Genomic DNA, 15,781 nt, shown 5'->3' on the forward strand with positions numbered 1-15,781 from the left:
GGCCCTCCCTCCGTTTTGACCTCCTTCCTTGTAATAACAAAAGTAGCTATTGTTTTTCGAGCACGGACTTTGTGCGCCAGTATTCTCCCCCGGCATTCTCCCAGGAATGTTGTGAGGTGTAGATATTCTTTTTCTCCGTTTTCCAGAAAGCAGCCCCAGGCATAGAGGCCTAATTTCCTGAGGTCCCAGAGCTGAGAGTTAGTGACCAGGGTTTGGAACTCAGCCAGTTGCACCTGCTTCCCAAGCCCACATTCGCAGTCCTCTTAAATTGCCTGCCTGCCCTTGAACCTGAGTATTCTCAGGGCCTCGAGAGCCTGATATCTGACGCTTCTGTGTACAGCGGCCCTCTGGATAACTTCTCAAACTTGCCAGCCTGAAAGACTTGATAGGTTTCCTGTTGCCTGTACTCGTCCCCATTTAAAGAGAGAATGAAATCAGCGGTGCCGACAGTGTAGTTGGTAACGCTCTGTGGCATGTCGTGTGGGCCAGTTTAGCCCAGCATCTGCTTCTGCCTTCTCATGTCTGCCCCGGATCCCATTGAGTGGCCTCTCCTGATCAAGAAAGCGTCGCCGTGGTTCTTCGGGATCAAACCTGGCTTCTCTACGTGCGGGAAGGCCTTCACGGGAGTCGGGCCTAACCTGTCCCCACTCTCCCCTCTCGTCCAGGTTGTGCGTTGAGACTTGGATGCCTGCTGAGGGCAGCGTGTCTCCCTCCTGGGTGTGGATGACAGGTCCTAGGGGGAAGGGAGGGCTGCACAGGGAAGTTCCTTCATAAACCAGTCTGTGTTCCTGTCATTTTAGATCGAACATCAGGGGGACAAGCTGGAGATGGCAAGAGAGAAACATCAGGCTTCCCAGAAGGAAAATAAACAGCTGAGTCTGAAGGTGGATGAACTGGAGAGGTTAGAGGCACTTGGTCCCATCTCTGTCCTCTTCCTAGGACCTGAGACTTTCAGCCACTTAGCTGCTTTGGGCTTAGTGTGCAGAAGTGTTTGAGGGACTCGAGGCCCTAGAAGGTACTGGGCAGACCCCAGAGGAAAAGCTGCTTCCATTGCAGTGGTAAGCATTGTGGGAGAGAGGAAGATGGTCTTTTGACTGGGGGATGCTCCGGAACGGTGTGGTCAAGTTCAGACCACCCATAGGCTCTACCTACCAAAAAGGCACACTTCACCCGAGCAAACCAGCAGGACCAATATAAGGCGGTGAGGGGGCATTCCCGTGCCCCCCCCCCCCCCCCCCCCCACCTCATTCTGCTCTTCATTTCTGATCATCCTTGCCTAAGATCTTTCTTTTTTTCTGTTTTTTTTTTTTTTAATTTTTTTTTTTCAACGTTTATTTATTTTTGGGACAGAGAGAGACAGAGCATGAATGGGGGAGGGGCAGAGAGAGAGGGAGACACAGAATCGGAAACAGGCTCCAGGCTCTAAGCCATCAGCCCAGAGCCCGACGCGGGGCTCGAACTCACGGACCGTGAGATCGTGACCTCGCTGAAGTCGGACGCTTAACCGACTGCGCCACCCAGGCGCCCCTGTTTGTTTTTTTTTTTTAATGTTTATTTTTGAGAGAGAGAGAGAGAAAAAAAAACAGCATGTGTCAGGGAGGGGCAGAGAGAGAAAGAGACACAGAATCCCAAGCAGGCTCCAGGCTCCAAGTTGTAAGCACAGAGCCCGACGCGGGGCTCGAACCCACAAGCTGAGATCAAGACCTGAGCTGAACTCAAGTTGGTCACTCAACCAACTGAGCCACCCAGGCGCCCCATCCCCAAGACCTTTCTGATCTGATTTTTCTCTTTTACCTATGGACTATTAGAGGCAGTCAGGTGAAGAGTACAGCTTTTGGAGTCAGAAGTCCTGGCCTTGGGTCCCAACTTGGCCACTTAACCTGCATTGTGATCTTGAGCAAATCACTGAACCCTTTTGAACCTCTGTTTACTCACCTTGAGAAAGGGATCAAGGTAGGGGTAACAATCTAGCTCATGAGGTTATCGAAAGTCTTCCAGGAGATAATCCTCAAAGGCCTTAGCGCATTATCTGGCACAGAAAAATGCACCATATAGTTAGTGTGTATTAGTTGCTATTATCCCAATGTTGAATATGAGGAAACCGAGCATGGAGAGAGGCTAAGTGACTTGCCCAGGGTGACACAGCTGGTATTTGGCAAAGCTGCGACATAGGCCCCCTGACTGCCCTCCTCTGGAGCTCTTAGCATCTGTAAAATGAGGGCTGGAGCCTTAGTTAGAGATGCAAGGCCTTTGGCCCTGGGATGCTCTGGCTGCCCAGGTGGCTCGTGCAGCCTGCATGTGGGGACTTGGGCTGGGCTCCTAGGCTCCGCTCTGGTCCCCTGGCTTCCAACATGCAGCTGGACTCAGCAGGACTTACAGAACTTTCAATTGGAAGGTGTTCTGGAATTGCAGTGGGGACCACGTGTGCCCATCAGGAGTCACTGCGACCCCCCGGTGGATCACATAAGCAGTAGAGGGGGTACCAGCTGATGTCCTTCTGCTGAGGGGGCAGCAGTGAGCACAAGTTGAGGGCATGGGTTTGGGTGACAGACCTGCCAGCTGTGCTGACCTTGGGCCAATGACCTCAGTGCCTCAGTTTCTTCCTCTGTAAAGTGGGGATAATGGTGGCGCCCACCTTCCTTAGCTGCAAGGTGCTGTGTTACTAACAACAGGCATGCTCGTCTGTGCTTGCCCGCCTACTCTCCACACAGTCCTGAGCTGCCCTGGCTTCTCGGCTCCCTGCTTGCTGCCTTGCTGATCAGCAGGTTTCTTTGGTTTATTCCTGTGGTTCCTTGGAGACTCTTGGCATGATGAGACCCCCAGCCCAGGGGTGGCTGGCAGCCTCCTGGCGGGGTGGAACAGGACAGGTCGGGGTACGAGCCAGATCTGATTAAGTGCTTCCATCTAGGAAACTGGAGGCAACCAGCGCCCAGAATATCGAGTTCCTACAGGTGATTGCCAAGAGGGAGGAAGCGATCCACCAGTCCCAGCTGCGGCTAGAGGAGAAAACACGGGAATGTGGGAGCCTGGCCAGGCAGTTGGAGAGCGCCATCGAAGATGCTAGGAGGCAGGTCAGTCTTGAATCCATTGCTAACCAGCTCTGTGACCTTGGGCCAAGTCACCTGACCTCTCAGAGCCTATTGCCCCATCTAAAAAAGGGGGTGCAGTAGTGGCACCTGCCTCACGAATTTGTCCCAAGGATCAAATGAGCAATTACTGTAAAGGCTTTGGCACTTGATCACGATGGCTCATTCACTTGCTGCCTGCGTGGGACTCAGCCAGGTTTTCCACAGCTTAGGTGATGATTCTTGGGGGTGTGGGGAAAGGGCAGGTGAAGTGGGCTGCAGAAGTCCCTGGAGTTAGCTCCTGCCACAAGGCACCAGAGAACCATCCGTAGTGATGTGCGAGACCAGAGTGGGAGTGGCTCAGCCTTCCGGGTGCCAGGTGCTCCCCGTGTCAGGTAAGCCAGCCCCACCTCTGTGCCTTCTGGGCAGGTGGAACAGACCAAGGAGCATGCAGTCTCCAAGGAGCGAGCTGCCCAGAACAAAATCCTGGACCTTGAGACCCAGCTGAGCAGGACCAAGACGGAGCTCAGCCAGCTGCGGCGGAGCCGAGATGACGTGAGTCAGGCTGGAGGGCGGGGGCTGGAGAGAAGGGAGTGGATTGAGATTTTAGCTTCCTGGGGCCTGCAGGGCAAGGTGTTTCATGGAGGTTTTTAGGAATATGACATGGTTTGATTTTTCTCAACTCACTTTCCAATCCCTTAGGGATATCCCAGGCAGATTCCTTTTTTTTTTTTTTTAAATCAACAGCTTTGTTAAGATATCATTTACATACCATAAAATTCACTCCTTTCAATGGTACAATTCTGTGTTTTTTAGTGTGTTCACGGAGGTGCGCCATTGCCACCACAGTCTAAGTTTAGACTCTTCTCGGAAAGAAACCCTGTGCCCATTAGCAGTCACGCCCATTCTCCTGCCCTCAGCTCCTGGCAACCCCTGACCAAGTCTCTAGGGATCCGCCCTGGACATTTCACACACTTGACTCCTTTTTTGTTGCTCCTCATAGGCTGACCGTCGCTACCAGAGCCGGCTGCAAGACCTCAAAGATCGCCTGGAGCAGTCGGAGAGCACCAATCGCAGCATGCAGAACTACGTCCAGTTCCTCAAGTCATCTTATGCCAACGTGTTTGGGGACAGTCCCTACACTACCTTCCTCACCAGCTCTCCCATCCGCTCCCGATCTCCTCCCACCTAAGCCCGCCAGTCTTGGGCCAGGAGCCCGAACTGATGTCCTGGGAACTGAAGAGTGGCCAAGCCACAGCTGGAAAGCCTGCCGCTTTCCTCTCTCTTCCACTGATGAAATGTGTTCAGGATCTTGTCTTAGCTACCGACTCCAGAAAAGTCCCTAAAGCACTAGGGGGGTGAAACAGGAACCACTCAGTTTTCTCCTCTCTGACAGAGTCACCTGATGGAAATTTTTAATTACCTTGACAGGCCTTAAATCTACTGATCTTAAGGGTACCAGATTTTAACTCACCATGACTTTGCTCCTTCCTTTCCTGAGCAAATGTCCGGACTGGACTTTTTCTTCCAGTCCCCTTATAGCCCTCCTCTTCTGAGGAATCTCTCTCTTGGGCTTTCTCTGACCAGCACCAGCAGGAGCTGTTAGCCAGAGGTCCTCACCACCCGTCCTGGGCTGTGAGCACATTCACCTGCTGTTTGGGTACAGTGTTTTTCCCCAAGGCCCTCCTCCCACGCCTGGTGGAAATCTCACACCCAAGTTTCCTCAAGGCTACTTGCCCCTGAGCACTTCACAATAGACACTGCAGGGCTTGTGTCCAGTGGCCTTTTAAAAGTATAATCCCAATCCCATTGGTTTGTGTTTCTGTTTGCTAGATTTGTATCTATGGAATGCCTTTATTCTGGAAATAATGTGTGTTGTGTTTTACAAAAAACTTTTCTAGTCAATATGTAAGACTCCACTGGATGATTTCTTTTACCCACCCCATCCCTTTTCTAAAAATGATTACAGACAATGCTGCAGGAGAGCCAGTAAACAAGTACTTGGTACATGGGACACGAGGCTTCTCATTTCACTTTGGCCCAGGTCGGTTCTTTCTTCCCTGTGCACCTTCTTCACATAATCCTGTGACATGACTGGAGGAAACACACTTTGTAAGGCTTGGCTCAGTGTCTGCGGGCTAGGGGTGGAGGGGCACTTTAGGAGTGGATAGGATGGAGGGAGATAAGATGTGTATATATTACTATTTTGAAAATGATAGTTGGGCTTCTTTTTTTAAAGATCTTATTTACTTATTTTAAGGTTTTATTTTTAAGTAATCTCTACACCCAACGTGGGGCTCGAACTTACAACCCCAAGATCAAGAGCTGCATGCTTAACTACTGAGCCAGACAGGCGCCCCTGTTAGTTGGTTTCTGAATGATAAGATGATGGGCTATTTCTGTGCTCTTCCCATTTCCCTATATTTAAAAGAAAGAACAACATATTCTTTAGAGAGGTGAACAAATGGGGTGCTGTGCTGAATCCCAACCTTTCTGTTTTAGCTGGTATTTGCCATCCGGGCAATGGCAGTCTTGTTCTGTCTACTCTAACTCAAGGACAAAACTCCAGAGACTTCCCCTATGTCCACAAAGGCAACGGGCCCCACATAGGCATCCAGCTTCCGGAAACCTCCTTCCCCCTTAAATTCTGGGGACATTTGTAGTTTCCAGCTTTTCATTTTGCCAAGGGAGATCACTGCAAAAACAAGCATCAGCTACCACTGCCACAAAAACCAAGCCTGTTTTCACAGCCTTCATGATCAACAGACTTGAACTTACAGCATATGAAAGAGCTTCCCAAGGTGCACCTGGGTGGCTCAGTCAGTTGAACGTCTGATTTGGGCTCAGGTCATGATCTTGAGATTTGTGGGTTCAAGCCCCACATCGAGCTGGCTGCTGTCAGCCTGTCAGGGCAGAGCCTGGTTCAGATCCTCTGTCCCCTCACTTTGCCCCTCCCCTGCTTGCTCTCTCCAAAAAAAAAAAAAAAAAAAAAAGACCTTCCCCAGGAAAGGGAAGTTGGCAAACTTACACCAATGTGGTACATGTCTGTAGAACTCATTTGCATTTTTGCCAAACCAATGAAAACCTCATGCAGGGCACCACTATTTACCCCGCTAGTGGGAAACACCTCTGTTGGAGTCTATAGCTAGACTCTCAACAATGTTGTATTTTCCTTTGTAAAGCTTTTTTTGTTTTGTTTTTTGTTTTTTGTTTGTTTTTTAAGAGGGGCAGAGGGATAGAGAGAATCCCAAGCAGGCTCCACACCATGGAGCCAAACACAAGGCTCAGTCCCACAACCCTGGGGTCATGACCTGAGCCAAAATCAAGAGCCAGGTACTCAACCAACTGAGTTACACAGGCACCCCATGTAAAGTAATTTATTGCAAACAGTACAGAGAGTTTGTAAAAAAAAAAAAAAAAAAAAAAAAAAAAGATAATAAAAAATTTAAATGTTTATGTTATTTTCTACCTCAAACAGATCCGAAAATTCATCCTTTTAAGGTGTGTAATTCAGTCGTTTTCAGTATATTCACAAAGCTGTGCAGCCATAAACTTTATCCAGTTCTAGACCATTTTCATCAACACAAAATGAAGCCCATAGGCGTTAGTAGCCACCCCCCCCCCCCCCCCCCCCCCACCCCCCGGGGGAACAACAGTCTCCAAGGTTATATTAACAAAAATGAAATCCAACAATACTGTGGCCAGTCCTTTCACTTAGAATAATGTTTTTCAAGATTTATCCATGTAGTAGCACGCTTTTGTATTCTATTTTATGGCCAAATAATACTCCATTGTATGAATACACCCTATTTGATTTACTCACCAGTTGGTGGACATTTGTGTTTCTAACTTTTAGCTATTACGAGTAATGCTGCTAGGAACATTCTACGAATTTCTGTGTGGATGCACATTTCAATTTCTCTTGGTATATACATTCTTAGAAGTAGGATTGCTGGGGGGGTGGGGGGGTGCCTGGGTGGCTCAGTCGGTTAAGCTGCCGACTTCGGCTCAGGTCACGATCTCGCAGTCCGTGAGTTCGAGCCCCGCGTCGGGCTCTGCGCTGACAGCCTGGAGCCTGTTTCAGATTCTGTGTCTCCCTCTCTCTCTGACCCTCCCCGGTTCATGCTCTGTCTCTCTCTGTCTCAAGAGTAAATAAACGTTAAAAAAAAAAAAAAAAAAAAAGGATTGCTGGGTCAGTGGCAAGGCTACCCTTTTGAGCAACTGCCGCGCTGCCCCATTTTAGAGCCCATCAGCAATGGTCCAGTTTCTCCACATCCTCATCAACACATACTGGGCTTTCTGCAATCCGCAGTCTCCAGCCTTCAGAAGCCCCGGTTCCCAGGTACAAGCAAGCGAGCCTCAGGGACCAACTCCTGCCGGCGCAAGCGCGCTGGCTACCAGGCCCGGCGCCGGAGGCGGGGCCATGCAGCCGTTAGGGGCGGGGGTTGCCCTGCGTGGCTGCGTGCGCGCCCCGGAAGCGGAATCGAGCGCCCGTTTCCGGGCGGCTGATTCGAGGACTTGTTTTGTCACAAGCGGAGCCTCTGACGAGCTCCCTCAGGGCCGGCCATGCCGTCCGAGGGTCGCTGCTGGGAGACCCTGCAGGCGCTGCGCAGTTCCGACAAAGGTCGCCTCTGCTACCACCGCGACTGGCTGCTGCGGGGCGAGGTGAGGGGGGCCCCGGAGTGGGCGGTGCCCTTCCGTCTGCTCGCGGTGGTGCCCTGCTGTTCCCTAGCCCCTGGCTCGGCCGGCGCTGTGAACACGTGCGTTCTAACAACCCGCATTAGTTTCTCGACTCTACCCCGTCCTAGAGTTTCTGCCCTCTCCTGCCTATTCTAGCCTTTCAGCGAGCTCCCATAATTTCAGAGGTGCTCTTCTGTCTAAAGGCTTCGTTGCCACCCCCAGCCCCAGCTATGCTGTCGTCAACGCAACCCTTTCAGGGTCAGGTGAAAAGCCCGTCTCTTGTGCTGCGAGGTCCAGAGTTAGCGGTGAACGATTAATAGGGCCCAACCTGCTGAAAGGACCAAAATCTTACATTGACGTTGGGCGGACTTGGAAAGTTGAATGGGGGCGTGGTCGCTCTCGAGGATTTTCAAAGCCATGTACTTGACCACAGGAATGTAGGGGTGTAGACGGATTAAGGCATAGTACCCGAGTTGCTGGGTAATTAGCTACAGATAGGATGCTGTCTTGTCTCTTTAGACTTACGTGGGAAACCATTCTAAAAGCGTTTCCCTATCTTTTATATCTCTGACAATTTTAGGGAATACAGACCATACGTTCAGACATGGGTCTGGCTGGTGTAGACTCACGTTTTGCATTTCTGGCAGGAATGCCTGAGAAATGTTGCTGTGCTGTGTCAGTCATATCGGGAAGCGCGCATATGCTGCAAACTCTCCCAGCACTGGCGATGCTGACCTTGATCACCTGCTCGCATTGTTATCTGCCAGATAGCTGCACTTAAAATTCATGGATTTTCCTTTTGAGGTTGATGAGTGTCTTGTGGGGAGGTAATCCAAGATTGCATCGAGGTTTCCTTGTCAAACCTCCGTCGTTGGCATTCGCTTTTTCTGCCTGAATCAGTCACTCTCGTGAGGTACTCGAATGGCATTTCCTGAATGTCAGCCACTCCTTCTATGTTTGCCAGTTTTGGCATTCTCCTGTAAGGAAGAGCTTTCTTTTCTCCCCTGTTTAATTAATTGGTTGTATCGCGGCGTACTCATGGGTCACTGTTTTGTGAGTTGTAACCCATTACTTGTAAGCTGGTGTGTGAGTGTTTCCATTCTGTGGGAAGTGCGACTTCAGGATAAACTCTGAGAGTTGAGGTCGTTGGGTCGAAGCCAAACATAGATGTCTCCCCACCCCCCACAACGGATGCATCAAATTGCCTTCCAGTCAGCAATGCATGATCTTGCCTTTTTGCCCGCGGCCTCATCAACAGAATTGTATGATTATACTTTTAATTTTTGCTTGTTTAATAGGTAAGAATGAGATCTCGGTATGGTCTTGCAATGCCTTTCTCTTCTTATTGAGATCGAACATTTTTTTTTTTCATATATTCAAGAGCCAATTTTATAGCATTCTATTTTTTTAATTTGTTTTTTTTTTATTTTTTTTTAACACTTACTTATTTTTGAGACAGAGAGAGACAGAGCATGAACGGGGGAGGGTCAGAGAGAGGGAGACACAGAATCTGAAACAGGCTCCAGGCTCTGAGCTGTCAGCACAGAGCCCGACGCGGGGCTCGAACCCACAGACCGAGATCATGACCTGAGCCGAAGTCAGCCGCTTAACTGACTGAGCCACCCAGGCACCCCTTTTAATTTGTTTTTAACGTTTATTTATTTTTGAGACAGAGAGAGACAGAGCATGAATGGGGGAGGGTCAGAGAGAGAGGGAGACACAGAATCCGAAACAGGCTCCAGGCTCTGAGTGGTCAGCACAGAGCCCGACGCGGGGCTTGAACTCACGGACGGCGAGATCATGACCTGAGCTGAAGTCGGACGCTTAACCGACTGAGCCACCCAGGCGCCCCAATATAGCATTCTATTTTTTAAGTAGGCTTCCAGTGTGGGGCTGGAACTCACGACCCCATTGTCAAGAGTTGCACACTCTACCAACTGAGCCAGCCAGGTGCCCCTCGAGCCAGTTTTATATATTTGTGAATTGACAGTTTATGTCTTTCGCTATTGGTATTTTTTTCTTTTCTTTTTCTTTTACTTTTTTTTAAGTGTTTATTTTTGAGAGAGAGCGCGCGCGCGTGTGCATGCACACAAATGGGGGAGGGGCAGAGAGAGAGGAAGACCCAGAATCCAAAGCAGGCTCCAGGCTCCGAGCTGTCAGCGCAGAGCCTGACGTGGAGCTTGAGCCCCCAAACCTCGAGATCATGACCTGAGCTGAAGTTGGACGCTTAACCCACTGAGCCACCCAGGTGCCACGTGATTTATATTTTTCTTTTGGGTTTTTTTTTTCCCCCCTGATTTTACAAGTTCTTTATGTATTAAGGATAACCGTAGCCCTTTATCTGTGACATGTATTGCATATATTTTTTCTAGTTTGTCAGTTGGAATTTTTTGTTTATGTTTTTTTTTTTCTTTTAATTTGTATTTTAAGTAGGCTCCACGCCCAGTGTGGGGCTTGAACTCATGAGTCTTGAGATCAAGAGTCGCATGCTGTACTGACTGAGCCAGCCAGGCACCCCTGTTTATGGTGTTTTGGGTATGTGTGGTTTTATTTTTTACATTTGAATCTTTGGCCCTGGAATGTATTTTGGTGTAAGGAATGAGAAAAAAAAAAAAAAGGTGTGGCTCAACAGTATTTCTGTTATGTCTTGAAAATGAGTTTCATTACTTTATAAAATGTGCATATAACCTGTTTGCTTCTGTGTCCAGATTCTTCTCCACGGGTTGAATATCTGTTTATTGCACGTGGGATGTGTACCTACAATCTAGATCAGTCTTTCTCAACCGCAGCATTACGGATATTTGGGGCTAGGCCAGATAACTTCTGTGTTATGAGGGGCTGTGTTGTAGGATGTCTTGCATTGTAGGATGCTTAACAGCATTCCTGGCCTCCGCCCACTAGATGCCAATAGCACCCTCCCAGTTGTGACAACAAAAAATGTTTCCGGACATTGCTAGCTATCCCCTGGGGGATAAAATTGATCCTGCTGTAAAACCACTGACCTAGGTAAAATAAATAACTTGCAGTTTCTGAGTAGTTATTATGTGCCAGGTATTGTTCTCAGCCCTTTATAGCTGTCATTCATTTAATCCTTCCCAAATCTTTTGAGGTGGATCCTTTATGATTCCATTTTAGAAGTAACTTGCCCATAGTTGTACAGGTGAGTGGAATGCAGGGATGGAATTCAGATTAAGAAAGGCAGGTTCCAAACTCAGTCCTCTTGGTCACTATCATACCGTGTCTCCATGTTTCCTGGTAATATCTTCCTGACATGGAGTAAACTTTGCCAGGATGGCTGTATATTTTAACTGTAGTTAAATGGCATAAGCTGCTCTGGTTTAAAGTGCTATATGCCAGGGCCAGCTGGCTGGCTCAGTCTGTTGGCTCTGTCCAACTTCGGGTCGGGTCATGATCTCACGGTCCGAGAGTTCGGGCTCTGCATTGGGCCCACTCCTGTCAGCACGGAGCCTGCTTTAGATCCTCTGTCCCCCTCTCTCTCTGTGCCTCCCGCCTCGTGCTGTATGCCAGATATACAGAGATAATGATTAACTGGTAGAGTTGAGGGATGCTTGGGTGGCTCAGTCGGTTGGGCCTCCCGACTCTTGGTTTCGGCTCAGGTCATGGTCTCAGTGATCTCATGGTTCAAGATTGAGCCCTGAACTCTGCGTTGGGATCCCTGACAGGCTTTGCACTGGCAGCATGGAGCCTGCTTAGGATTTTCTCTCCTTCTTTCTCTGCCCCATCCCCACTCGTGCTTGCTCTCTCTCTAAATAAATAAATAAATAAACATAAATCATTAAAAAAAAAAACACCACACACAACTGGTAAGAATGTCTAGAACTTGTTTTATAGTGTTTCTATTTAAAAAAAATTTTTTTTTAATTTTTTTTTTTTTTCAACCTTTATTTATTTTTGGGACAGAGAGAGACAGAGCATGAACGGGGGAGGGGCAGAGAGAGAGGGAGACACAGAATCGGAAACAGGCTCCAGGCTCTGAGCCATCAGCCCAGAGCCCGACGCGGGGCTCGAACTCACGGACCGCGAGATCGTGACCTGGCTGAAGTCGGACGCTTAACCGACTGCGCCACCCAGGCGCCCCTAGTGTTTCTATTTTAAATCTCATTTGCTTTAAGCCATTGGCTTTTACATCAGTGACCCCTTTTCTATGCCTATTTTTATATACTATATTCAATTTAAAAATTATAACATGTTCATTTAAAAATGAAATCTAGAGGGACAAGTGGGTGGCTCAGTTGATTAAGTGTCTGACTCGATCTCAGCTCAGGTCTTGATCTCAAGGTCATGAGTTCAAGCCCTGTGTTGGGTTCCACATTGGGCGTGACAAACAAACCAACAAATAAATAAATAAAATTGAATCTAGAAAATTAGAACAAGGAGAAATATGTCTCTCATTACCCAAGCGCAACCTCTAGAATCTTTCCTTAGTGTCTAATAGTGTATTAGCATTTGTTTTTATTTTTATATAATTGTAGGTATTTATTTATACTCGGTTTTTTTTTTCACTTAAAATTGAATCTCAGGGGAAGGGGAAATGGAGGATCATGAAAAGACACAAACTTTCACTTACAAGTACTGGAGATGTAATGTATAATGTAGTTATAGCTCACACTGCTGTGATATACAGGAAGTTAAGAGTAAATCCTAAGAGGGGCGCCTGGGTGGCTCAGTCGGTTCAGCGTGCGACTTCGGCTCAGGTCACGATCTCACGGTCCGTGAGTTCAAGCCCCACGTCAGGCTCTGGGCTGATGGCTCAGAGCCTGGAGCCTGCTTCTGATTCTGTGTCTCCCTCTCTCTCTGCCCCTCCCCATTCATGCTCTGTCTCTCTCTGTCTCAAAAATAAATAAACGTTAAAAAAAATTAAAAAAAAAAAAAGAGTAAATCCTAAGAGTTCTCATCACAAGGAGAAAGTTTTTTTACCTTTTTTCTTCTTTCTATTGTATCTATAGTAGAAGATGGATGTTAGCTGAACCTGCTATAATAATCATTTGAAATATATGTAAATCAACCGATCATACTATCATTTTAAACTTACACAGTGATATATGTCAATTATTTTTCAATGACTGGAAAAAATTGAATCTTAAGTATGGTGTTAAATAGGATTCAGAATCTGTACTTTAAATTTTTTTTAAGTTATTATTATTATTTTTTAATTTATTTGAGAGAGAGAGAGCACACACAAGCAGAGGAGGGGCAGAGAGAAGGAGAGCCAGAATCCCAAGCAGGCTCCACACCATCTGCACAGAGCCTGATGTGGGGCTCGAACCCATGAACCACGAGATTATGACCTGAGCCGAGATCAAGAGTCAGATGCTTAACCAACTGTGCCACCCAAGCCCCCCCACAATCCATGCTTTTAAATGACCGGTATTGAGGCGCCTGGGTGGCGCAGTCGGTTAGGCGTCCGACTTCAGCCAGGTCACAATCTTGCGGTCCGTGAGTTCGAGCCCCGCGTCGGGCTCTGGGCTGATGGCTCAGAGCCTGGAGCCTGTTTCCGATTCTGTGTCTCTCTCTCTCTGCCCCTCGCCCGTTCATGCTCTGTCTCTCTCTGTCCCAAAAATAAATAAACGTTGAAAAAAAAATTTATAAATGACCGGTATTCCACTGATTGTGTATACTGTAGTTTACTTAAAAATTCCTTGTGTCCTTTTCCATTCTGATGTTTTAAATTGCTTTCAGATATGCTTTATTGACCATCTTTGTGCATCGTTCCTTTTTCTGTGGTTAGAGTTATTTAGTCTGATATTCTAAAAGGATAGGAGTCATGGGGCTCCTGGGTGGCTCAGTCCGTTAAGTGGCCGACTCCGGCTCAGGTCATGATCTCACAGTTCATGAGTTCGAGCCCCGTGTTGGGCTGTGTGCTGACAGCTCAGCCTGGAGCCTGCTTCGGATTCTGTGTCTCCTTCTCCCTCTGCTCCTTCCCCACTCGTGCTCTGTCTCTTTCTCTCTTGCTCAAAAATAAATAACTTAAAAAAAAAAAAAAAGGGATAGGAGTTGGTCATTATGAAGAAACTACTTTCTCTTCATCTCTAATTGTTAGTACAGTTAGTTTGGGTCTTTGTATGTATGTATGTATTTAAGCCTTAGAGTTTTCAGTGAGGCAGGTAGTGGATTATAAGGACATAATTATTTTTGATTTCTTAGATCAGTTACGTGCAAGTCGGGCCTCACCCTCTTCTTTTCTCTAGGATGTTTTGGAAGAATGTAGGTCTGTTCCCAAGCTCTCTTCCTACTCCGGATGGGTGGTAGACCATGTCTTACCCCACATGCAAGAGAATCAACCATCCTCTGAGACTTCAGAATCCTCCAGATCCACTTCAGACCTTGAACAACCTTCCTGTGTTCCCAAATCTCCCGTCAGAACCCCTGCCTTCTCACCAGTTTCCTCAGCAACACCGGATGGAGCCGAGGTAAGGTTTGTGATTAGCTTAAGATCGGAGGCAGTGGTGGCGGAAAAGTTGAAGTATTTAAGAGGCCCCTGACTGGCTCATGTGGGGGAGCATGCGATTCTTGCTCTCTGAGTCATGAGTTCGGGCCCCACATTGGGTGCAGAGATTACTCAAAAATAAAAGTCTTGGGGCACCTGCGTGACTCAGTTGGTTAAGCGTCTAACTCTTGATTTCAGCCCAGATCATGATCTCAGGGTTGTGAGGTTGAGCCCCACGTTGGGTTCTGCACTGACAGCATGGAGCCTGCTTGCGATTCTTTCTCTCCCCCTCTCTCTGCCCCTCCCCTGCACACATGCACACACTGTCTCTCAAAATAAATTTTAAAAATTAAAAAACTTAAATAAAAATCTTAAAAATAAAAAAAAGTAGGGGCGCCTGGGTGGCTCAGTCGGTTGAGCGGCCGACTTTGGCTCAGGTCATGATCTCACGGTCCGTGAGTTCGAGCCCCGCGTCGGGCTCTGTGCTGACAGCTCAGAGCCTGGAGCCTGTTTCGGATTCTGTGTCTCCCTCTCTCTGACCCTCCCCTGTTCATGCTTTGTCTCTCCCTGTCTCAAAAATAAATACAATGTTAAAAAAATAAATAAATAAATAAAAATTAAAAAAAGTTGAAGTGTTTAAGATTGTCATACGACAGTGACCTTACTCTGGGGAAAATAATGGTGGCTCCTTCTTGTAGCTATTTTAAATTTTTTTTTTTCAACGTTTTTTATTTATTTTTGGGACAGAGAGAGAGACAGAGCATGAACGGGGGAGGGGCAGAGAGAGAGGGAGACACAGAATCGGAAACAGGCTCCAGGCTCCGGGCCATCAGCTCAGAGCCCGACGCGGGGCTCGAACTCACGGACCGCGAGATCGTGACCTGGCTGAAGTCGGAGGCTTAACCGACTGCGCCACCCAGGCGCCCCAACTTGTAGCTATTTTAAAGATGCCATTTACTACACCACAGCGTTCCCTTTATGAAGAGGGGGGAGAGAGATTCCCTTCTATTCTTAGTACCAGTGATAGTAATGAATTTCCTCAGCAATTGGATTGTTTTTTTCTCACGAATATTGCATGCATTTAACTCATGAGGTCTCCCTTTTTGGTTGGCTGTTGGAGGCTTACAGTAAAGTTTAGACCTGCTGTCTAGATGTACCTTATCATTAGTTTTTAAAAAAAAAAAAAAATTGTGATTTGTGGAAAAAAAATGCATTTTTACTCTTTTTTACTCTGTTTTGTCCCTGCCTTTGCTTGTTTCTCTTCCTTAAAAGCAGTTAAATTGTTACTGGTGGAGTTCCGTTGTTTCTCTTTTTTGGGGCATGGGGAGTAATCCTTCCAGAAGTAGTTCATCTGCATACAAATATAAAGGAACACACTGTATGATTCCATCCATTTAACATTCATGAAATAAGAGTGTTCTAGAGAACACATTAGGGGTATGGAGGTAGGTGTGGCATAGGAAGCCTGTGGTGACAGGGTGGTTCCGTACCACCGTGATTATGATGGCAGTTATGCAAATCTATGCATGAGATAAACTTGCATGGAACGATACACATACACAAATGAATTCCTGTACAACTGGTGAAA

The 15,781-nt window shown here is 47.4% G+C and overlaps 2 protein-coding genes across 23 annotated transcripts in view; both read left to right on the forward strand.

The window, feature by feature from the left end:
* Positions 1-5,079, forward strand: part of ODF2 (outer dense fiber of sperm tails 2) — a 36,651-nt gene extending 31,572 nt beyond the window's left edge. For all 21 annotated transcript variants that reach the window (XM_040482514.1, XM_040482519.1, XM_040482525.1 and 18 more), the window contains 4 exons: positions 801-901; positions 2,909-3,071; positions 3,495-3,620; positions 4,069-5,079. In XM_040482514.1, coding sequence (XP_040338448.1) covers positions 801-901; positions 2,909-3,071; positions 3,495-3,620; positions 4,069-4,257 — 579 coding nt within the window. In that variant the 3' untranslated portion in view covers positions 4,258-5,079. The remainder of the gene's footprint in view (positions 1-800; positions 902-2,908; positions 3,072-3,494; positions 3,621-4,068) is intronic.
* A 2,481-nt stretch (positions 5,080-7,560) lies between these two features.
* Positions 7,561-15,781, forward strand: part of GLE1 (GLE1 RNA export mediator) — a 32,135-nt gene continuing 23,914 nt past the window's right edge. The window contains exons 1-2 of one of the 2 annotated variants that reach the window (XM_040482530.1): positions 7,561-7,730; positions 13,955-14,176. In XM_040482530.1, the coding sequence (XP_040338464.1) occupies positions 7,632-7,730; positions 13,955-14,176 (321 nt within the window). In that variant the 5' untranslated portion in view covers positions 7,561-7,631. Of the gene's footprint in view, positions 7,731-10,229; positions 10,281-13,954; positions 14,177-15,781 lie in introns of those variants that run through there. The other variant, XM_040482531.1, reaches the window with a different exon arrangement.

Source organism: Herpailurus yagouaroundi, unplaced genomic scaffold, assembly GCF_014898765.1.
Source record: "Herpailurus yagouaroundi ecotype Mexico unplaced genomic scaffold, PumYag 160, whole genome shotgun sequence".
Lineage (NCBI taxonomy): Eukaryota > Metazoa > Chordata > Mammalia > Carnivora > Felidae > Herpailurus > Herpailurus yagouaroundi.